At 35.1% G+C, this 24,922-nt stretch overlaps 2 protein-coding genes across 2 annotated transcripts in view; both read left to right on the forward strand.

Moving 5' to 3' along the window:
• Nucleotides 1–17,686, forward strand: part of LOC135226569 (blastula protease 10-like) — a 49,875-nt gene extending 32,189 nt beyond the window's left edge. Inside the window, 6 exon segments of the mRNA XM_064266252.1 lie at nt 2,360–2,486; nt 7,219–7,302; nt 7,305–7,352; nt 12,813–12,896; nt 13,033–13,189; nt 16,779–17,686. Of these exon segments, the coding sequence (XP_064122322.1) occupies nt 2,360–2,486; nt 7,219–7,302; nt 7,305–7,352; nt 12,813–12,896; nt 13,033–13,189; nt 16,779–16,818 (540 nt within the window). The 3' untranslated portion in view covers nt 16,819–17,686.
• Nucleotides 17,687–20,215: 2,529 nt separating this feature from the next.
• On the forward strand, nt 20,216–20,869 carry LOC135226253 (uncharacterized). The gene is made up of 2 exons (XM_064265693.1): nt 20,216–20,460; nt 20,551–20,869. Exons 1-2 carry the CDS (start codon nt 20,216–20,218, stop codon nt 20,867–20,869), a joined length of 564 nt encoding a protein of 187 aa, XP_064121763.1.
• The last annotated feature ends 4,053 nt before the right edge of the window (nt 20,870–24,922 follow it).

Genomic DNA, 24,922 nt, shown 5'->3' on the forward strand with positions numbered 1-24,922 from the left:
AATCAACTATCAATGACTCTCTTAAGTGGTGATAAGACAGAACTTCAAACAATCTAGGCATAATGGTGATAGCCTTCTCTCTCTCTATCTTTCTCGCTCTCTTTATCTTTCTCATGTAGAGAATAAAATGGGAAATCTGAAGCCCAAAGAAACTAACAGTTTAACTCACTACCTTTAAACAACCTCTAAAAATCAAGTAAACAAAAACATGGACATAGCTCAAACCCTTTTTCTACTTAATTGAGACATAGAGGAGTCAGGCAATGGCTGCTGACGCCTTAGCAAGTAGATATGCAGTGCCTCTAAAACACGCCCATATCTAGCTTGCAGGATTGGTAACATCATTGGCTTTCAAAAATCTCTAGTGACCTGGGTGAATATTGAGCTTGGGACCTGCAAAATGCTCGTTACCGACGATTTCCCTGAGATAACACTGATTTGATCTGACCTGACTCCTGACCTGAGAATATGTGTTTTGTAACCTTACGGGTTTGACTTATGAAAAGAGAAGTTGCATGCCTGACACCCTAGCTTGGCCTAACTGGCAAAACGAAAAATCTGTACATTTGTTAGTATGATATGGTCTGGCTTTCATAAAGACAATCTATAAGGTTGTATGTCTGGCAGCCTGATTTGCTCTTATTCACAAGAAATAATTTGTTTCTTGACCTTAATTTCCATGACTTACAAAGAATGAATCTGTGTTCTATGGTATGACTAATCTGACTTACGGACAGGATATCCGTACATCTAACCACTTGAATTTTTTTGACTTAGGAAAATATAATTTCCATGACAGTTGGCCTTAAAAACATATATGTACGTTTGACATCCTTGTTTTGTATACAAGACAACGTGAGAATCAAGACATCTTACGGCTTGCGTGATATGACTTGAAAGAAAGAGGTACTGTGCTTATGTTGGCCTGATTTAATTTCACTGACAAAAAGAGAATCTTTATGTCTGCCATCTTGATTTGGTCGGATCAGTAGTAGACACTTTATGGCACGTCTCTTGGGAAGATTTGGTGTGATTCGAAAAAAAGGAATCTGTATAACTGACAGCCTGAACTGAAATGACAGTTGAAATGAAAAACTGTTTATTTGGCAGCCACTTTCAAAGTGTCCGTGTAAAAAAGCCTATATGGCCGATGAGCTGATTTTTGCTGACTAGGAAAAGAGGATCTGTGGCAGATGGACTGATTTGGAAATTTTTTGTGATAAGAAAATTGTTACATCTAGTCAGATTTGGTCTGAAAAGAGAAAAAGAAAGCGCGTCTAATGACCCGATAAAGTGTGGCTTGCAAAAAGGCAAGCTCTAGTTTTACAAACTGATTTCAACTAATTTGTAAATAAATTGTTAAGAGAATCCTTACGTCTAATGACCTGATGTTGCCATACTTCCAGAAGAGAATTTTTCATACTGCCTCCCTGATCTGGTCTGCCTTCAAAAAAGGAAAAAAAATGCATTTCAGGCTACCTGATTTATTCTGATTTGTATATAGGTGTACGTCTGAATACCTGATTTATTCAGCTTTGCAACAAGTTGGATTGTGTACATTTGATGCTGTGATTAAGTCTGACTCAAATATAGTTAATCCTTATACTTGATGACCCGGCTTGGTCTAAGTCAGGAAAAGAGAACCTGTAAGTCTAATGACCTGATGAGCTCTGAGTAGCGAATTGCGCATTGGTAGTGGAAAATGATTGGTGGATAGTCTTTCTAATAGAGAAAAGGGAAAGATAGTGTTGCCTTTTCGGGGGACTGACCGACATTATTTCATACGTTTTGGAACCGAGGTAAATAATGCAGCTTGAGTTGAATTGCAAACCTTATACAGATATGGACATAATATACTTCCTGAATTCTCCAAGGAGATGAAAACCTTTGCAGCATAGTGTCAGAGAGCCTATCATTTCCTTTAACCGTTTGCTTTGCTATTTTTACAGTATTTACAAATCTGAACTTCTTTCTCTTGCATTTCTTTCTTCTTCTTTCTCTTTCATTTCTTTTTTCTGCATACATTGTACTGGTCATTATAGTCTGGACTCAAAGCAAGAGTCCATGCTTGCACAAGGCTAAACTAGGATAACAGAGAAGAATAATAGAATACATGTTCACTAATATTTTCACTTTCTCTACTACTTTGACGTATGCATTGACGGTAATGCAAGGTCATTTGTACTTATCATGAAAATTTTATATTTACTAACACTCCACAACTAACGCATTTAAAAGGGACTATGAAATGAAAGCAGGAGATAAAGTCAAAGTCCAAAAGAAAAGAATCACTGGCTAAATATATTTTTCAATCAAAATACAATAAATACAGATGATCATATCAATCATATTTCCCCAGGATTTCTCCAGCAACGGAAAATTAACTATGGTAACCGACAAAGCAGAGCATCAAGGACTTCTGGGAAGAGGTCAGGCTCTTTCTCACAGGGATAAATTGGCAGTTAACCTTCACTACGGATGTATTGGTAAGGGCTTCACGATGAGAACATAGAATTTTGCAAAAGGAATGAATTCCAAGATAGCATAGTAACTACGGGAAATAACTAATAATAATAATAATAATAATAACTAATAAATAAAATATAATAATAATAATAAATTAATAATGATAATAAAATAATAATAATAATAATAATAATAATAATAATCAATAATAATAATATATAATAATACAGTGAAAGGCTATACCAACTACCTAGAGGAGACAAACACCATCCCCCACCAACAGAAAGGCTGAAGAAGGAAGTGTAGGGGCACAAAAGACCAGCTCCTCATAGACAAAATGGTAATGAAGAACAGTTGGAGAAGGAAACCAACCTAAGCATGGCATGGATAGACTATAAGAAAGCCTTCGACATGATACCACACACATGGCTAATAGAATGCCTGAAAAATATATAGGGCAGAGGAAAACACCATCAGCTTCCTCAAAAATACAATGCGCAACTGGAATACAATACTTAAGCTCTGGAATAAGACTAGCAGAGGTTAATATCAGGAGAGGGATCTTCCAGGGCGACTCACTGTCCCCACTACTCTTCGTAGTAGCCATGATTCCATGACAAAAGTACTACAGAAGATGGATGCTGGGTACCAACTCAAGAAAAGAGGCAACAGAATCAACCATCTGATGTTCATGGACGACATCAAGCTGTATGGTAAGAGCATCAAGGAAATAGATACCCTAATCCAGACTGTAAGGGTTGTATCTGGGGACATCAGATGGAGTTGGAAGAGAAAAATGCGCCTTAGTCAACATACAAAAAGGCAAAGTAACGAGAACTGAAGGGATAAAGCTACCAGATGGGAGCAACATCAAACACATAGATGAGACAGGATACAAATACCTGGGAATAATGGAAGAGGGGATATAAAACACCAAGAGATGAAGGACACGATCAGGAAAGAATATATCAGAGACTCAAGGCGATACTCAAGTCAAAACTCAACACGGAAAATATGATAAAAGCCATAAACAACATGGGCAGTACCAGTAATCAGATACAGCGCAGGAATAGTGGAATGGACGAAGGCAGAACTCCGCAGCATAGATCAGAAAACTAGGAAACATATGACAATACACAAAGCACTATACCCAAGAGCAAATACGGACAGACTATACATAACATGAAAGGAAGGAGGGAGAGGACTACTAAGTATAGAGGACTGCGTCAACATCGAAAACAGAGCACTGGGGCAATATCTGAAAACCAGTGAAGACGAGTGGCTAAAGAGTGCATGGGAAGAAGGACTAATAAAAGTAGACGAAGACCCAGAAATATACAGAGACAGGAGAATGACAGACAGAAAAGAGGACTGGCACAACAAACCAATGCACGGACAATACACGAGACAGACTAAAGAACTAGCCAGCAGATGACACGTGGCAATGGCTACAGAGGGAGAGCTAAAGAAGGAAACAGAAGGAATGATAACAGCGGCACAAGATCAGGCCCTAAGAACCAGATATGTTCAAAGAACGATAGACGGAAATAACATCTCTCCCATATGTAGGAAGTGCAATACGAAAAATGAAACCATAAACCACATAGCAAGCGAATGCTCGGCACTTGCACAGAACCAGTACAAAAAGAGGCATGATTCAGTGCAAAAGCCCTCCACTGGAGCCTGGTGCAAGAAACATCAGCTACCTGGCAGTAATAAGTGGTACGAGCACCAACCTGAGGGAGTGATAGAAAACGATCACGGCAAAGATCCTCTGGGACTATGGTATCAGAACGGATAGGGTGAATACTGCAAAACAGACCAGACGTGACGTTGATTGACAAAGTCAAGAAGAAAGTATCACTCATTGATGTCGCAATACCATGGGACACCAGAGTTGAAGAGAAAGAGACGGAAAAAATGGATAAGTATCAAGATCTGAAAATAGAAATAAGAAGGATATGGGATATGCCAGTGGAAATCGTACCCATAATCATAGGAGCACTAGGCACGATCCCAAGATCCCTGAAAAGGAATCTAGAAAAACTAGAGGCTGAAGTAGCTCCAGGACTCATGCAGAAGAGTGTGATCCTAGAAACGGCACACATAGTAAGAAAATAATAATAATAATTTATAAAAATATCAACATATGAGTCACTAAAATGGTAAAAATCAATACTGAGATTAGTGTAAATATATATTGAAAAATTTACATACCAAAACAGGTTCCCGATAACTCCTCGTCGTATATATATATATATATATATATATATATATATATATATATATATAATATATATATATATATATATATTATATATATATATATAATAATACATATATATATATATTATATACATACTACTATCTATATATATATATATATATATATTATATTATATATATATATAATATATATAAATTTACACTTTTCATTTAAATCCTTGAAGATGTTTTCACGAGTGATGTTATTGACAGACAATAATAATAAAAGTAATATATAATCTGTTATATTTGAATGTTAAGAAATAATCAGAATATTATTACGAGTATCTCCGTGGATATTATGAAATCCACGAAGGTTGTCTCACAGTAGATAATAATGTTTCGTCTCTCGAGGAGGGTGGGCTCTATATTGCAAGTGTTATGCATTATGGGACAATGATGAAGGAAAACTTCCCTGAATAGGAAAATATTGAACGAAGCTCAAAAGAGCAGTTGTTAAAATACCGACGTATACAAACAGGGAGAACATTTTCTGCATTACACTAATGCGCATTAAAAAAACGGAACTAAATCACCAATTGTGAAAGCCATTTCCAGTATTTATAATAAATAAAGCATGCCAGTTGCATTACAAAAACCTTCTTTTATCATTCAGTGAGTCACTGACCTTTAATATTAATGACTCCTGAAGTCAGCTGATCTTAACATTTAAAAGTCACGCAATGAGCTATTTTAGCATCTACCTGACACCGATGACTTCAGGGGTACGGAAATTGAGATACATAATACAGGCATAGGTCTTATTTTAACAAAACTGGTAAAATGTCTAAACAATAGACTGCCTTAGAAATGAAGTGGTTGTTACTATCATTGCTAATAGTTCACTGTTGCTATAGCCATAGCGCTACTAATATTATTATAAGAACAGCCACAGGTACCACTAATATTATTATCATTGGGAAAGTAAATCCACAGTAAAAATAAATCAAACAGGCATACTACTGCGGATTCATTTCCCATTTTAATAGACTCATGTGATTGTAAATGTTTATTCTTGTACCTTTAGGTTTGCTTAAGCTTCAGTTTTCTTTTTTGTTCACGATTCACTATAAAGAACTTTTGCTAGAAAAGTTACTCTGAAGAAATTGTTATAGAATAGCGGAAGACGGAAAAGTATTTGAGAAATGTGACATTGATTCGTTTAACTGCTCTTTTTAAAGCATTGTCTTGGATCAAAAGAAATAAGATATAAAGGCAATTGTTCAAAATAAATTGTTATTTGACAATAAAGTGTACTGATATCGCTCTGTCTCTCCACACACACTCATTCATTTAAATACATACATACATACACAAACGCACGAGCACCCACACACACATATTTATAATATATATATATATATATATATATATATATATATATATGGATATGTATATATATATATATATATATATATATATATATTATTATTTATCTGTCTATCTGGTTTATCTTTATATATAATAATAAATATATATATATATGTATATATATATATATTATATATTAGAGTTGTATTTTATATCACTTTCGCATCCACATCCGCATCAGCATATTGCGAGAAGCATCCGCATCAGCATCGGTAGTTTGAGAATGTGGATATGAGGATATCATCCCCTGCTCAGTGTTCAATAGTTCATACTCATACATTTATAGTTAAAAGTAGATTTCTTTTTGTTTTTTGCTAAATTTGGCTTTTCCGTTTTATTATACAGAATACATGATACATAGTTGCACATTTCATACAGTATATACTCTATAAGTAGCTCTGTTATAGCATATAAGCTTATAGCATATTCATGCCATTTATATTAATTGTAATAATAAAGGCAGGATATTGAATTTCTTAGGAAACTCTCTCTCTCTCTCTCTCTCTCTCTCTCTCATGAAATAACTTTGTGCTAAGACAACTAAAACGTAATGCATCGCTGTTACTGTTTGTACGTTCATATGAAAGTATACACACACATACATGAGTAGTACTTATGTTTCTACTTTCAATGAGTACATCAAATATTATGTGGTAACACATAATTTTGAATTATTTGGCTGACCATCGTCTTTAAGAACTAAATATATCTAAATTATTTAGATTTAGAAAGTATCTGTGAGGGTATGGTCATCAAATATCTGCATCAACATTCGCATCTGCATCCGCATTCACATCCACAAATCTCATTTTCAGACATCCGATATATCTCTTATATATATATATATATATTATATATAATATATATAATATATATATGTGTGTATATATTCATATATATATATATATATATATATATATATATATATATATATACATATATAGATATATATATATATATATATATATATATATATATATATATATATATATATATATATATATATATATATATATATATATATATATATGCTAGCTGACCAACCCTGCACTGCCTGGGAAAAATCTCTCTTTCGCTCTCTCTCCTCGTAACTCACAGAATGAATTTCTTTTTCAGATAAATGGGAAGCTGAATGTAGTGTAACTAAAGGTTTGTGCAAGAATGGAGGCTACCTGGGGAAGGAGTGCTCTTGCGTTTGTCCTTTGGCACCAGCGGAAAGAACTGCGAACAGAAGGATGCAGAATACTATGGTAAGAGAAAGCAGTTACTCCTCTTCGATATTTCGGAGTTTAAAAGTGCAAACAGAAACCGAGGGATACATGAGACACTGGCATGTAAATGTAATCTTAGGAATGTATATATATATAGTATATATCTATATATATATATATATTATATATATAGTATATATATGATATATATATATATATATATCACTGTCGAACTCGGTATTCGTAATTAGAATCGATAGCCAACCCACTCTATTATGTTAACAAATTCGGAAGTTTGCCACACGTAGCCATATTATGAGTAATTATCACATCACCGTGATTCATATAAATTATTCAAGCTACAGATTTCCATTCAAATTTCGCTTTACCTCGGAATTAATATATTTTCCTGTATGCAAGCCGAAAGGGAATTTTTTAGTTGATAATAATTTCGTCCTGATTTCTTTTGTTCAACGGGCGGTGGTTCGAACCCACGAGAGGACGAAATTATTATCAACTAAAAAATTCCCTTTCGGTTTACATATATGAAAATATATTAATTCCGAGGTAGAGCGAATTAGATATTAAAGGACATTTGTAGCTCGAATAATTTAAATGAATCACGGTGATATGATAGTTAGTTATTCATAATATGGCTACGTGTGGCAAACGTTCGAATTTGTTGATATGGTAGATGGGGTTGGATATTGATTCTAATTACGGATATATATATATATATAATATATATATATATATATATATATATACATATATATATATATATATATATATATATATATATATATATATATATATAATACCGCGGATATGGATGAGGATGTAGGTATATATATGTGTGTGCGATTTCTTGGTTCCGAAGTTCTCGCCCGAGAGCCGACAAAATATTATCAACTAAAAATTCCCCTTCGGTTAACATATATGACAAATATATTAATACCGAGGTAGAGCATATTAGATATTAAAGAACATTTGTAGCTTAATTCGCACATATGAATCACGGTGATGTGATAAGACTTATAAATTGGCTAAGTACGACAAAAAGCACTACACAGTTATTAAGGTCGAGGTGGGTTGATGCCGACTCCAAAACCTGAGCCGGACAGGGATTTGTAGGTGAGAGGTGGCATTAACACACACACACACACACACACACACACACACACACACACACACATATATATATATATATATATATATATATATATATATATATATATATATATTGTACAAAGTTTAGTGGCCCTATTCAGGGAAAGAAGTTTCACACAATAGCCATTCAGTAAACTTAGTTTTTTGATTTCCTAATTCTTTGGTGACTCTTTCATCCTGAGAACACTGGAATTCGAAATAGGAAAGAAAAGAAGAAACGTTAATAGTTTTAAGCCTTAAATCTTTGAAGAAATGAGTTCTGCGTTAATACTATCATCTACTAAGACAGATAAGAAATATTTAATATCATATTTACATAACTGTGTTAGTCAGAAACTTTACAATAGGAACTCTACTTTTTATATTAATTAAAACTATGTTAATTGCTATCTGATGGAAAAGTTTAAATCTAAAATGAAAGAAATTTATTGCACTAATTACATGTCGAAAGCACGGAGACCCATGCTCTTATTCAGCGTGCTGCCAACAAGTATGTGTTTCCTATTGCTGAACTATAAATTTGAATTTAACTGTCTGCTGAAAGTCGCCGATAATGACCTTTTCAGTGATAGAGTGAGCTAATTTCCCTCTTTTGAGTATTTGGTCAGTGATTTGACATCAGACCCAACTAATATGATATGAAAAACTTTACTTTTGTCTTTTAAATCCTCTAGGACAAGAACTTCGATCAGCAATACTAGCTACAAGAATAACAGCTTAGTTACTGATACCACCTCTAAAATGAACTAATATATCTACTCCCGTAGGGGAAACGCTTTTGCTCGTTGAAACCAATTAAGTGATTTAACCCTTGATGCAAACTAATAATCTGTTGAAATGAGATAATTTGAAACTAAGTATAAATAGGCTATCGTCACCATTGTGACAAAGGATAATTCTGTTTTTCTATTGGCTGAAATATTCAGCATCAACTTGTTAGTCTCCAACCAAAATGAAATGTTAGTATATTAGTTTCAATTGTTTTTATATATTTTCCGATGAAAGCCAGTCAGTCTACAATTCACTGCTATTGAGTTGGTAGTAAGCATTACGACTTGTATACTGCTGCATCAGTTATGGATAAAGATTTAGGACGGCAATGCATTGTCTGTAGACAGAGGACTGCTCATTAGAAGGATGTGTACCATTCAATCGGGAGAGGTAATTAGAATAAGTCCTTTTTTCCGTCACATTCTGAAAATCAACCTCTAGCAATCTTGCTATTCAAAGTGCTGGGATTCCCCACTCGCACTTATGTTGCAAAAATCAACAAAGACGAAAACTGCCAAGTCATTTGAATTTGCGTGGGTAGAAACATCATAATAGACGTGTTTAAAGAGATAAAGCTGAATGTTATGGCAGTTTTTGAGACAAAAGAATAACCTGTTTAATAACTCAGGTTTAGGAAGATCAAAGAGTGATTGCGTCTTGGGAAACTGAGAGATACAGGGAAGGGAAGGAAGGGATAGCCTTTGTTGCATCGTGGAAACTGTAAGGGATGGGTAAAAGAGTTCAGACGTGCTAGTGAAACAACTGTTTGTGTGTGTGTGTGTGTGTGTGTGTGTGTGTGTGTATGTATGTGTGTGTGTGTGTGGACAAAATTAGGTGTAGCAAGTGAAAGAATGATTATAGAGAGCGCATAATATTCCATGGATGGAAAAGAGAATTAATAAAAAAGATATGTTTATGCCTTTGATTTAAGAAAAAGAAAACATGGTTTTCTCCTGGATATCAATGAAAAGATAGTTTTAAGTAAAATGAAATTATGTACTTGGTGGGTATGGAATGCATTGAGAGCATGAAAATAACCGAGAACGCCTTATGTAAACATATAACGAAAAAGTTTTGATTGTTCGAAAACAGTTTCGAAACAGCGTTCATAAGCATACTTTGGAAAAGGAACTTGTGAGAAAATGTGAGATTTCGTGTTAGTGGAGAATAGTTGGAAGAGCGGAAGAGCATTTTGAATTATGTCTAGATATGAATCTGATCATTATTTGGCTGAAGTAAAAATGTAATTAAAATGATTCGATTTGAGTGGGAAAGTGTGGTAATGGGGAATATGGAGAAAAGATGGATGAAAAACAGCCTAAGGTGAAAGACACCAAAGTAAAGGAGGTTTAGGAGAAAATGTAAAATGCCAGGGTGGGATCACTGCTTCAGCAGCAAATGTTAGTGATTATGTGGCCACAGAAAGTAGAGATAAAGACAGTGAGTGGTACGAAGAAAAAATAAGAGGTTTTGTGAAGGCGGCAATAAGCACTAGCTAAGTTACTGGTGCCTGACTTCAGTGCATACTTGGTAAAAGTAGACAAAAGAGAAATAATTATCAAGAAGAGAGTGAGAGAAAGACAAGGGAAGAAGGAGAGTACATAGTGAAAGAAAGTTTAATCCCTTTTCAGTCAGATATTTTTACATTTAAATCACTCTGAACAACCTCTTCGTGATCGTTCAATTGTAGCTAGGCATCGATCCGAATTTTTATAACATTTCATCCGACCACAATGAAGTATCTCCCAAGGCAGCGCTCAATATTCCCATTCAAAATCATTCTTTGCCCTCTCCAGTGTAGTGCGTCAACCCATTTACTTTTATCTCGCCAAGGACCTTACAAGTTTTTTTCGTTTACATTAATCAACAGTCAAACATTCCTCTCCTGTACCACATCCACACAAATTCAAAACTTCAAAACTTAATAGTCTGTATATTCTCAGACATTTTGCACAATGAATGTTTGCTAAAATATGTTCCTCATTTATTGCATAGCATCTCAAAGGAGTAAATTTATCGTAGTTGTGACCCTAAGGGGAGAGTCACTCATACTATTTAAAGCGCCATTCGTTGCCTGTAAGAAATGCATAGACCCCTATGAGGCGTTCGTGTGCTTTGCATGCAACAAGGGCACTCAGTATTCAGAATCATAATCGACATTTGTTATGTCATTCAGTCCAAGAGATACTGTCTTCTACCACAGTTCTGACAGACGGACACACAGAGATATATATATATATATATATATCTTATATATATATAATATATATATATATATTATCTATATATATATATATATATATATATATATATATACAGGAAAAGAGGCAAAACAGCTCAATACTTCGGTTGCTTAATTGTTGCCAACGTTTCAAGACTATGGTCTCAATTTCAAGGCTATAAAAGGTGAATCAGATACTCAAATTACAAGCTTGTCCAACTGTACAAGTTTGTAATTTATATATCTGGTTCTCCTTTTATAACCTTGAAAATGAGACCATAGTCTTGAAACGTTGGCAACAATAAAGCAATCGAAGTATTGAGCTGTTTTGCCTCTTCACCTGTTACATGATGGGGATTAACATCGACCTCTTATTGAGATATATATATATATATATATATATATATATATATATATATATATATATATATATATATATATATATATATATATATGACTTTTTATCACATCACCGTGATCCATATACATGCATTAAGCTACAAATGTCCTTTGTTATTCAATTCGCTCTACCTCGGAATTGATATATTTTCATATGCTATGCTAATCGAAGGGGAATTTTTTAATTGTTGATAATTTCGTCCTCTCACGGGTTCGAACCAGAGCACAGAGGAGACATCAGGACTTCGGTTGGCCGAGTCGGTAACTTCACTGAAGTTCTGATTTCTCCTTTGTGCACTGGTTCGAATCCACGAGAGGACGAAGTTATCATCAACTAGAAAATTTCCCTTCGGTTAACACATATGAAAATATACTAATTCCGAGGTAGAGCGAAGTAGATATTATAGGATGTTATAGCATAAAGCATATATACGTATATATATATATATATATATATATATATATATATATATATATATATATATATATATAAATATGTGTGTGTATGTGTGCGCGCGTGTGTGTGTGTGAGTGTGTATCATGACTAAGTCAGCCTATCAACTTTATCAGTTTATATGATAACTTTGAGGTAATTAGAATTCTACGTCTTGTAATGTTACATTTGTCAATATTCAGCCAGATAATAATGTATTATATTTAGATTCAGACTGGGCGGTGTGGATCAGTATCAACAATCAGTGATCTCGAAGTTGCAATGTTTGGCAGCATACTATACCCTTCAGATTTGACTGCAATAGAAGAAATCTTTACTGACTGCAATGTTCCCTAATCCTTAGTGTTGACTTTTATTGAACATGAAGCTGGGTTTTCAAAGACGAGTTTATTTCTGAGGTGTAATTTAGTTTCATTTTTATGGGCTGATATATAAATTCATTGAAAGCAGTAGAATTTTAAGTAACCAATACTTTTCTTTTTAGATGCTGAAATTCCAAGATGCAGCAGAAAGATAACAGAGGAAACAGTGATTACTTCTCCAAATTATCCCAAGACCATACCGTACAGTGAGAATTACTACTACTATTATGTTATGTGCTTCTGTTGTTAATATACAAAAGAAAAAGAAAAGAAAATGAACGTAGTTTTTCTCTCCTGAAAGAAAACATTGCTTAGCTAACACAGTTATAATTTCTGTTTCAGACACTTGGTGCGTGTATCAGATCCAGGCGCCTGCAGGAATGATCGTGAAACTCACCTTTGATGAATTCAGCCTCGACAGGTACACAAGCTCAGGTCCTCTGAGGTGTGCATCGGCCTTCCTGGAAATACGCGCCTTTGATAGATACAATGGAAATATGTAAGTGGTCACCCACATCGATCAGTATCATTACTACTATTATGAAAATAAACCAGAAAGCGCAGCAGCCAGAGCATACTCCCTACACTGAGCACTATGTAAGGCACACTATAGGCAAAAATCCCCAGAGGTCAATTACGAAGAGCCTCTCCGATTATAAAAACAGAACGAAGATATTCTTTATTTTCACTAGATCAATGCTTCCTGATTCTCACTTTTGCAAAATTCGTTACACTTACGGACATCCATTAGCCTTAAAAACGATATTTTCTAAGTTATATATGTATATATAGATACTTATACGTATATATATACGTATATAATATACGTATATATATACATATACATTATCTATATGTATGTATGCAACCATAAAAATATTTCCTTAATTCAGTTGCAGGTTAAAATGTCTATCGTTTTTTCTAGAAAGTAAATGAAAGTTTTCTAGTGACAGAATTTATCTCGCTGTAATGCTGTTCTCACTTTTTCAATATTCTTTACATTGGCGAGGTCTGTTTGCTTTGATGGAAGTAGGAACACTGTGAAACATCCTAATGATATTCTGCCGACATGTTGCAAATATTAGTACGATTTCACGGATATGCACATAACAGTTTTTTAGTAGCCAATTTCTCGGTAAATGCTGTCCTATTTAACGCTTACTTTACTATTCAATTTCTTTTCCTACTCAGAAACTCAGATACTAGTAACTAGTATATTATCTTTTTTCTAGAACATAATTACTTCACAAACCTCACAAACCAATCTCCTCTTATGATCACCAAAAACTACTGTTTTTGGTTTTTCACTTTTGATGCAACTCGACCTTAAAATCTTGTCTTAATACATACCCTCATACTAAAAGAAAAGTATCCCGAAAACTGGGCTTTTCTTGCAACTTCTTATTTCACACATATTGGTCTGCCAAAATCCTTTTAATCTACTTATTATATTTTCTTTGCTATTTTTATATATCACATTTTATTTCTACCAACTGGGCACACAAGCGCCCGAACTATGTAGTTTCCCGAGAAAATGATATAGTTACCTGAAGAGTATAACGGATGAAAATTCTGTGTTGTGAACGTGGCTTTCTACAGTGTTTTGATCAAATCTGATTGTTACTATCATTTTCAAAATGACCTTACTCACCTTCACTCGGAAGAAGGTCCATCAAAATACCTATCAAGAATAGAGAATGTATATATGGCAAGAGTAAACTGAGCCAAGAGAAGAGAAGTATATTGAAATACAAAGGAAAATAGGGAAACGATAAAATAAATCAACAAAATGAATAAGCCACACAAATCAAGGTAAACGAAAGTGGCGTTTCAGGGCAGCATTAAAGAATCCTTTGCACTTGGGAGAATCAGCCTCCACAGTACAACCAGGAAGACTTTCACAGAAAAAGAGAAAGAAGAACTCTCGGGTGTGGGTAACTATTTTCTCTCAGCAGAATAGCGTTGTGGACGTTCCATAGTCAGTCCTATGCCTGACTAATGCTATGTAAACCCACTAAAAATGATATTCGAAGACTTCTTACCAGAAGTAGTACCCTAAATAATTGAAGTTTTTCTTGAGGATTTATAATTTTTGAAATTTTCCTTTTCTTTTCGAATGATTACAGGCCAGAAACTAAAGTACAGCTCTGTACACGATAGCATATTGTAACTCCTTAGCTTATTATTCAGTTTTCTGTCTGAAAAGCCACTTAAATAAGTCTGTGGGAAAAACAAAAAAGTCCTCATAATGACTAATAATTGCAGAGGCAAACATGAATTATCTTTGGATATAAATAGGTTTCTTTAATCTTTTCTTCAAAATAGAACATTCAGATTACATTTTAGTGTTTGTGTATATTATGCAGTTATGCCTGATACTTGTGCATGATAGCAAATATGATGATTTTTCCTTACTTGCTAAGGAATGGATGAAACTAATTCACTTTACTAGATGCCATATTATACTTTTTTTAGCTCTGAATACTTCGACCCTGCAGTGGGATTCTATACACGCACACACACACACATTCTCATACTCAAGCACAAACTTTCAAAACTATAGGCCTGTCACTTCTTGCTTCAAAAAAAGAAAATGGAAGACCCATCACTTATAAAAGAAAGAAGACCTTGAAATGGTGGGAATGGTTCCCAGTAAACACCTTCACTTAGAAGGTCATCCTTAAAGTCCAACCGTGATTTATTTTATTTATCAGCACTGACGAAGTTTTGCTTTATTAGCACTGACGAAGTTACTTATCAGCGGCGGAGAAGTTGTTTATGAGCACTGAAGAAACAATGGCAAAGACTCGCTGAAACTGTCCTCACTTACAATTAGTAGTGTGGAAGTGTAAAGTGCTGTAAATGAAGAGCAGATGTCAAATCAGCAAATGAAAATTTACACGCATCCGATCGTTTCCTTCGATGACAGCCTCCAGGAAAACCAAAGAACATATGGTGACTAAGGAAAGAACGTTCAAAGCTGAATATTGTTTATGAATCACAAACCAGGAAAACAGGTGTGACGGAAGGGTCCCTGGACCTTTTCTCGAGTATATTGCTAATACTAAGAAGTTTGCTTGTTGCTACAGTAATATATAATTATGATGGGAGTGACTAGTTAGCAGAGCCCTGTCATTGAGGCCGTTGACAAATAGCTTGTGGTTAATGCCACTGCAGCAGCAATGCTTAACTATAATATTCATTTTCATGTCATCTCCAATATTCTGCCTCACTACTGAATAGTTGCCGTATTCACCAAACATACAGGGAATGGAATTACAAATAAATCAATGACTCTTAAAGAATAATTATCACTATACATAATGATCTATTAGGTATCATAAATAAACAAGTTTAAGTAATAGGACAAGGAAACCATACAAAATTTACCTTATGAAAAATGATTCCCTTCATAATTAATACTTTGGCTAAAATTTTATGGAATTCGTCCTTTTGCCTATAGACCTTTGGTTGACGGTTCACTATTTCCAAAGATTATATAACCCTTTATTCTTCCTTTTGAAATAACAAAACTCAGGTATGCAATGGTGCCAAGGAAGTACTACGAGATGTAAAAGAATCTTGTCTTATCCATTCAAATTTACCTACTTATTATCCATGGTAGCTTAAAAATATTGGTCTACACTGTAATGGTCTTTATGAAATTAGAAAGAATCATAGAACTACATTTACTTTAATCTGCTAAATATTTGTTAAGCTTTGCTTCTGTCACCAGTGAGATTTTTTTCATTTATCAGGTGGACACCGAGGACAACTTTCTCTGTTTACAATGTAATTAGTAGATGGCAGTTGAATAGGACACCTTATGAGAAAGTCTGATTTTTTTTTTCATTCAAGATATTAGTCAAGCGCAGAATATTATTGTATACATGTATGTATAGGTCAATAAGTTTCATGTAGCTGTTAACTTTAACCCTTACAGTTTAAGTTACTTGTGAACAAAATAGAAAAGGTAGATAAATCTGAAGCGCCAGTGGTCCTGATTTTAACATTTACATCTGGTTCGTGTGTAAATTCAAAATATCTGTGGTTCCTTATATTTTGGATTAATCAAGAGATCTTTTCAGAGCTTGCGGAACTGACATAGTAGTCAGCAAATCTTTGTGAGTAACTCAACAGACATGATTTTGTATCTGGATACACCGTACAGTGCATCTTCCAAAGGCTTCAAGGCACGGGTCTCCTTCATTATGGAGGAACAACGTGGTGAGTATATTACTCCAGTCATCCCTACAACAGAAGGATCAGTTTCGGGTCTCTTTGCAAGCTACTGGATTACCATGCTAGTTGTTATCTTTACTCGTGCCTTACTATATTCATATGAATAAGTTACTCATGTATCTACATCTTAGAAGAGCTTATAGAAACTGATCTCCTTGCTGTAGCTATACTGAAGTTACTTGCGCATGGCACAAGTAGCATGTCTTCACATTAAGCAACTGTAGCCGATTTTTTGCTGTTATGTTAAATGATTCATGGATGACTTGTCGGGTCGTTTAGAAGTCTCACTCCAATATATGAAATTTCTCTATAGGCATCGAAAGATGTTCTCAGACGGCAAAGAAGGATTCAGTCAGTTCTTTGTTTTAGGTACGAGGCTTTACCTTATTGTATCTTTAACCTAAGCACCAATATTTGTTAGTGGTGATTACTGGAAAGGCATTTTTCAATAATAATTCACTTATGATAAGCTGTTGCTTTTTTATGATTCACATTTAAATCTTTAGCCTAATAATGTAAATATTTCATAAGCTTGTATTAACATCAATCACTAGCCACTTAAAAAATACAAATGATGCATATCCGGGTCAAGGGGTAGCTCTAGTCGGTTAATCAAGACAAGAGCAGAATATCATAATATACTTTCAGTAGTTTTCGTATTTTCATTACTGTGGATGTATCAGATTGAGCTGTATCAATAATACAATTAATTATAAGATTATTTTCATAATATTTATAATAAAAGTAAAATTTAGCAGGTTGTATTTCTATCTTGCGGTATTGTAATTGTCCTTTTACAAAATGGTAAACTTTCTCACAAACTTGAACTAACTGGTCTACAACACGAATGATATTATTGTGATAATATTGTTCTTAATTACTCTCCTGGCTTCGACAATTCCGAATCGCCCCAATTGTCTCTGTGTTCCACTTCATTAGAGCAAGAGCCCCCAGAAAAGAAATTTTTGACTCCTCAGTCTAGCAGAAACTCCAGAATGGATTTCTTTGAGGTTTTCTAGCCTATCTACCCCAAGTTGAGTGCCAGTGTACCCAGGCAAGTTGGTTTCCATCAGTCCTTCAAATGACTTTCAATTTTCAAGATATTTTTTGAAATCGGAAATGTAGCAGAACTTAACTTGATGACAAAAGCTTCACTCTCTTAAACGTTGGTCTGGTGGTTTTCACTTATCCAACATTTTAATGTTCAAAATAGCCTTAAAGCCGAAAATGATAAAATCGTTCAGATCATATTAATTTAACAATAATCTTAGATGTGCTTAATCTTCTTCTCTGGATATCAAAACAATAATCATGACCAATCAATAATTTCGAAAAACAGACTTTAAATTGCAATGCAAAAAGGGTTATGCTGTAATGGGATCATAAGTTCCAAAAGTCCTCCTTTGTCAACTTGACAAAATATTCGGTCTCCTGTACATCAATGCCACCGATCATATAGCTTTATTTTTTGTTAATAAGCCACAAGCTGATTTCTAACTCGCTTTGATAACTGTTAAAGAATAAGCAATTTTGCTTTGATAACCCCTTAGAAACAAATGCCCATAAAAGATACAATTGGAATGATCGATGTTACTTTAAATAATTTTTAAAATACTTTACATAAAAGTACATTAAAAAATAATTTTTGTTTATGTACGTGTATATTTTTTTTCGTATGTGAGATTTTCTTTTGCGTATATGAGACAATTTTCTATATACAGGGATATCCCCCACCTTTCTCAGTAATATTTAATAAAACTCTTGGTATGGTACCGTTGAAGGCTTTATTAGTCTTACAACAGTATATCTAGAAGGGTGCACGCACCCTAGTGAGTCAAATGTTGATTTCTCCAGAGGAAAAAAAATCTCAAAAAAAGAATATATGGAATTTTCTTCTCAAGAAATGCTATGGGCTGCTGAACACCAAAAATGAGTTCGTGAGACGTAAACAGGACATTATTTGTTTTTCTTCTCTTTTGTTGAGGCGGGAATGGTTGTTGCTCTAATTATATTAAGATGCCTTGTATCATGAAGGGTTATTGCTGTGTGAGCATTCCGTAACAACTGGGGTCAGTCATCCAATTGAGTAGTGGGGTGGGGGACTACTGTATAAGAGGCTATGAAGACATAAAATTAAACACAGCAGAAGATAAAAGAATGGAACATTTAACGCCTTTGTTTTCTCCAATTGAAAAGTTACACTAATTTCATTTTTCAAACATCTTTGGACAGAATAATTAACCTTATACAAAGTTAGCAATATCCACGAAGGATGGCAAGTTCCTCCTGATTGGAAATTGAATAAAAACGAATATTTGTTCATAATAGAGGGTTTAGAATATCATTAATAGTCACATTAAGAAGTACATTAACTGTTGGTTTTAGTTCTTATCTTTTATGATAGTAACTCAGCCAAAACTGCAATTTTGCGATGTGAAGCGCAAAGAAATATCAGAAAAAACATGTATACCTCAAAAAAGCTACTGCGCCTCGCCATATCAGTAAATCTGGTAAATATTTTACGATAAATATATTCAGATTTTGTTACTAATTCTAGTTCTTATTTGTTATGATATTGTGTAAGCTGTAATTATATTCATATGAAATGAAATAAAATAAATAAAATAAAATAAATTATTAGGAAAAACATGTATAACTGTAAAATTGGCATATTTTTACGAGGGTCTTGGAAATATTCACTTTCAACTTCCCGTGGAAGGTACAGGAACTTTTTTAGGATTTTTTCTAATACCACGTGCATTTGTATATCTACCTCTTTCCATTGATGTGTGTGTGTTTTTGTTTTAATTGTCCAACCTTGACAAGAATGAGGAATGGGAAGGCAACAGGACGTGACTTAACCTCAGTCGAAGTTTGGAAAGCCTTAGGAGAGGAAGGGGTAGACATCTTGCATGATCTGATGGTAAAAATATTTGAACAGGAAAAGATGCCAGAAGAATGGCGGGAAAGCATATTGATACCTATATTTAAAGGTAAAGGTGATGTCCAGGAGTGCTGTAATTGTAGAGCTATCAAACTGATGTCTCACACGTTGAAAATTTTGGAAAGAATAGATGGCAGGCTAAGAGAGAAAGTGGGAATAAGGAAAGAACAGTTAGGATTTATGGATGGAAGCGGCACGACGTATGGAATATTTTGCATAAGGCAGCTGATGGAGATATTCAGAGAAAAACAACGAGACCTGCATCTGGTATTCATAGACCTTGAAAAGGCCTATGACAGAGTGCCAAGGCAAGAAATATGGAGATGTTTGAGGGAGAAGATGGTGCCGGAAAAGTATGTCAAAATTATTCAGGAGATGAACAGGAATGTATATACTAGCGTGAGAAGCTGTGTTGGAGAGACAGGTGGATTTGAGATAGGAGTTGGATTACACCAGGGGTCGGCACTTAGCCCATTCATCTTCAACATCGTGATGGATGTAATGACCAAGGATGTTTGGGAAACAGTGCCATGGTGCATTTTATATGCAGATGACATTGTGTTGTGTTCAGAGAGGAGGGAGGAGTTGGAGGGGAGGTTGGCGAGGTGGAGAGCAGCACTTGAGGAGAGAGGAATGAGAATAAGAACATAAAAAACCGAATATATGTGTTCCAGTATTACTGAGGATGGTGGAAATAGCATGAGATTGGATGCGGAAGAAATAAAGAGAGTACAGAAGTTCAAGTACTTGGGGTCCATATTAGAAGATAGTGGAAGTATGGACCAAGAGGTGAGACATCGAATTCATGCAGGATGGAATAACTGGAGGTCTGCATCAGGGGTCCTCTGTGACAAGAAGGTTCTTCTGAAATTGAAGGGAAAGTTTCATAAGACGGTGGTCAGATCAGCTATGTTATATGGAACAGAAACAGCAAGTATGAGGAAAACAGAGGAGAGGACGATGGATGTAGCAGAAATGAGAATGTTGAGATAGATGTAGGGAGTGACAAGGAAAGATAGGATTAGAAATGAGTATATAAGAGGATCGACAAAGGCAGTTGAAATAATCCCATGTAATGACACAGTTAAAAGGAATATCATTGAATCTTGTTTCATCAAGTCAAATAATGGAAATGTTCTAAATTTAAGTCTTGGTTTATTTAAACTAGATGCCTTCATAATGAAAAAAGTTGTAGATAAATATAAGCAACAAAATTAATATATTCAGTTTTTACATGTTTTGGACTCAACGGATGCTTTGTAGTTTCTGTTAGGGTTACATATATGTTTAGGCTTGTGACCGTGTGATATCCGATAATCCTGGATTATCTCTTTAACTTTTACCCTTTTGACAATTAACCATCTGGTATTTTTGATCTGTTGTTTACCTGATAACTTTCTCTCCAATTGTATTTCATTCGTTCCTTGACAATGTCTTATTAAAGACCAAAGCGCTTGGATTTCTGACTATCATTTTCCTGTGGTATTCGCTTATTTAATGAAGTCATGTGCATCTACTGTTATTTTTTAAGCCTATATATATAAATAAAACTTAGGTTGCTTCACAGTAAAACATTTCAAAGACACAGCAGCATCTTTCTTACACAAAACAAACAGGTCGCAAATAAGTCAACGACCGTTAAATGGAAAATTTCCCTTTGGCTAATATTGGATAATAACGTGAAGTCATTATCTTTTAGTTCATCCGTTGGAGATGTTTGTGCGATAAGTTACCGACGTGCGCTTTTCTACACCACGTGATCAAGTAACCACAGTTTTGCATAGACCTCGCAAACACTTCCACGTCAATATCTTCAATTACGGGCTGCTTGATGAGAGAGCTTTGCTGTTAGGCAGTTGTTTTAGACCGAGCAGACTTTATGGCAACATGAGCACTTGCTCTTTGTACTAGTAGACCGTAGAAGCGCTGGTAAATATCCCAGCTTACGTGGCAGCACCACCAGTTTACAAAATAGCTACTTCATACAAAGAATAGGCGAGGGAATCTGAGGGATCCGTAAAAAGGGCAACTTTTTGAGGATAATACTCCATACTATATGGAATATTGTTTTTTAAATTAACTCCCTTATACAACAACTTGGATAAATGTTCTATGGCGATTTCAAAAAAAGGTTATATCGATTCTTAAAGGGGATCTTCGGGTTGCATTTTAGCTGTTCCATATGTATTATTTAATTAAAGTACCCCTGGTGAAATTTTTTTTTTAAAGGGGCGTTTTCTTATTTTTTACAACCAACTTTCTATTGCACCATAGGCGCAGCCATTCATGTGTGATTCATCTGTTATGCGTGACGTCATGTTGCGGTAGGCTCAGACAGTCGGAAATATTCCGAGGGCACAGCACCTTCAGACAATATCGTTTTTGGTTTGTATTTGTCAGCTGAAAATATATGATTGAAATGGTAAATAAAGAAGTATCCTGAAGTAGGCCAAGTTAGGCATAGAGCCCTAAATTCTAAAACCCCATTAATTAGACTAATTAAAAAGGACTAAGTGAAGGCCATCAGCCAGCGACTTTATTTCTCTCTATTTGACGGAATACTGTGGAATGATATGCCTTTTGGACACTTGCCAGAAGTATTGGCACAACCAAACGCCATACAAATTGGCATAATTGACGCTATTTGAATGACAATTGACGTAAAACACGAGGACACTACCGAGGACGAATGCAATACAATTGCGTGCTACGCTGTGCTTGTTATTTTGAGGCCGCTGTCCCCCGACTCGAGGAGGCGACCACTTCTACGTCATCGGTACTAATCCTTTAGATAGATGGCAACATAGTCGAATCCTGGATAAATGGCGCTCTCCACTGAAGTACCTCGGCACTAATTTGAAATTAAATTGTAAAAAAATGGGATTACGTACAGATTCGAGCAATGGCTAATTTCTTAGCTTGTTAAAAGTTCTGTTTGACGAAATTTAATGGCTATTAACCAGAAGTTCCCCTTTATTAAAGTAGAATTTGTGGAAATACGAAGGTTTATCATCGAAAAAATTTCATGAAGCCACAAGGGCAAATTCAACTTATGCTGAATATAGATGTTAGAAGAATTCATTGCTCAGCCGATCTGCTGACATATTAATGACGATGAAATCTATCCTTGCAAGATTCATGTAATTTTTATCTGCTTATGTCAGCCATTCATAATTCATGGTCACTGTCTTCACCTGCTGATCATAGAGCTAACATTCTAATTTTAACTTTAAACAAACTTTTTTGGCTATTTGATATGAGTCTGGGTGTAGTTTGGGTGTTTCAGGTTTCATTAAATAGTGATTTTATTTTGATATCTAAATACATTATCCTGTTTTACAGCAGAATTAGTGTTTCACGAATGATTAACATTAACTGTGTGAATTCTGCAGTGAGCAGGGAGGGGTAAGCAGTATCTAGGCTACAGTTGTATGTTTTTGTGTACTAACAGTGATTTATGATTAAATGCATTTCAGTCTGTTGTGTTTGTTTACTCTATTCATATTTCTGTGCTCGTGTTGGTAAATTCATTATTATTATTAATTTTAACCAAGCTGTGAAGTTTAATGGAAAAGCGGAATGATATAAGCCCAGAGGGGCTTCAGTAGGAGAACAGCTCAGTACACAGAAGCAATACTGGAGTAAAGAGTGAAATTTATATAAAAGTGATGTAACAAAGGAATAAAATTAGATTTTTACAAAGAAATATAAAAGAAACACCTAAAACTTCGGCGCAATCGAGTTTTCTGTACGGTGGTGGCCTCAGCCATGGCCCATAAAGCTCTAAGCGTTGGCCCACGAAGCTCAGCCACGGTCCGGTGGTAGCTATGTTGTTGGGACCTATATTGCTGCCAGAAGTACGATTATAGCTAACTTTAACCTCACGTAAAAAAAAAAAAAAAACTTCTGAGGCTAGAGAGCGGCATTTTGGTATGTTTGATGATTGGAGGGTGGATCATCAACATCCCAATTTGCAGCCCTCTAGCCCCAGTAGTTTTTAAGATCTGAGGGCGGACGGAAAGACAGACGGCACAATTGTTTTCTTTTACAGAAAACTCCAATTGCGTGCCTGGAAAACACGTTTTTACATTTCATCAGTGCAACTGCTTTCGTTGTATGTCTTTTGACGAATATCTGTAAAAACATGTCACAGTGTCATTTCATATTCGTGCAAATTATTCTCTTGACGGTCTTGAGCATTACTACGTAATAGGATTTATTTTCCCACTCTCCTGCCACACTAACTTGTATGGCGCCCATATTGTACAATGAAACAAGTAATCCATATGGGTTAGTGATCAGAACACCATCTCTTGTTTTAAGAAGCATTCTGAAATCTACAATTTTGCTGAACAGTTCCAAGCCATCTAAGTCAGTGTCATAGAAACTTGCCACATTAATGCAGCTTTCTTTGATGTATGCTTCATTGGTTGTAGATAGCAACTCCTTAATATCCAAAAGAAAGCCAAACTTTGAATCCAAGTTATGCAATCTGATGAACCGTTCGCCCATTTCATCATGCATACTGTCAGTAGTACTTTTTAGCAGACGTTGCATCTCATTTTCTGCTATGAGGGCTGCATCATCTCTAGTTTCACCAGGTATTTTTTTCTTCAGTCTACTTCGTCTGGCAATTCTCACATACCAAGCATGACAGAGCTCCTTTGCGTTTTTGATAGATGTCTGGCAGATATCCTCCCGATTAGCAATGAAATAAACTTGCAACGCCTGGATATCTTCAGCTGCCTCATGGAAATTCATTTTTGGATCCGGCAGCCGCTTCTGGATTCTGTCAATCATGGTAAGTAAAATGTTCAAAAAACTTAGTGCATCAAAGAAATCAAATGTCAAAATTCTGCTCAATAGCTGTGTTGCTTCACCTCTGGTAACTGTTGTCTCATTCAAATCACTTACGATGGTCTCTAAAAGTTGGACCAAATCCCCCAGGTTTTCATGAATGGTTCGAACTGCATCAGCTCTAGCACTCCAGCGTGTTTCAGATTCAGCTTTCACCGATATAGGCAAATTCTTCTTTAATCTCTCCCA

This window comes from Macrobrachium nipponense, chromosome 14 (assembly GCF_015104395.2).
Source record: "Macrobrachium nipponense isolate FS-2020 chromosome 14, ASM1510439v2, whole genome shotgun sequence".
Lineage (NCBI taxonomy): Eukaryota > Metazoa > Arthropoda > Malacostraca > Decapoda > Palaemonidae > Macrobrachium > Macrobrachium nipponense.

Bases quoted from the DNA above. Each gene is read 5' to 3' on its own strand.
- LOC135226253 (XM_064265693.1), top strand. From the start codon at position 20,216: ATGGTGCCGGAAAAGTATGTCAAAATTATTCAGGAGATGAACAGGAAT. The intron at 20,461-20,550 runs GTTGGAGGGGAG...TATGTGTTCCAG, and splicing joins TGTTCAGAGAGGAGGGAGGA to TATTACTGAGGATGGTGGAA.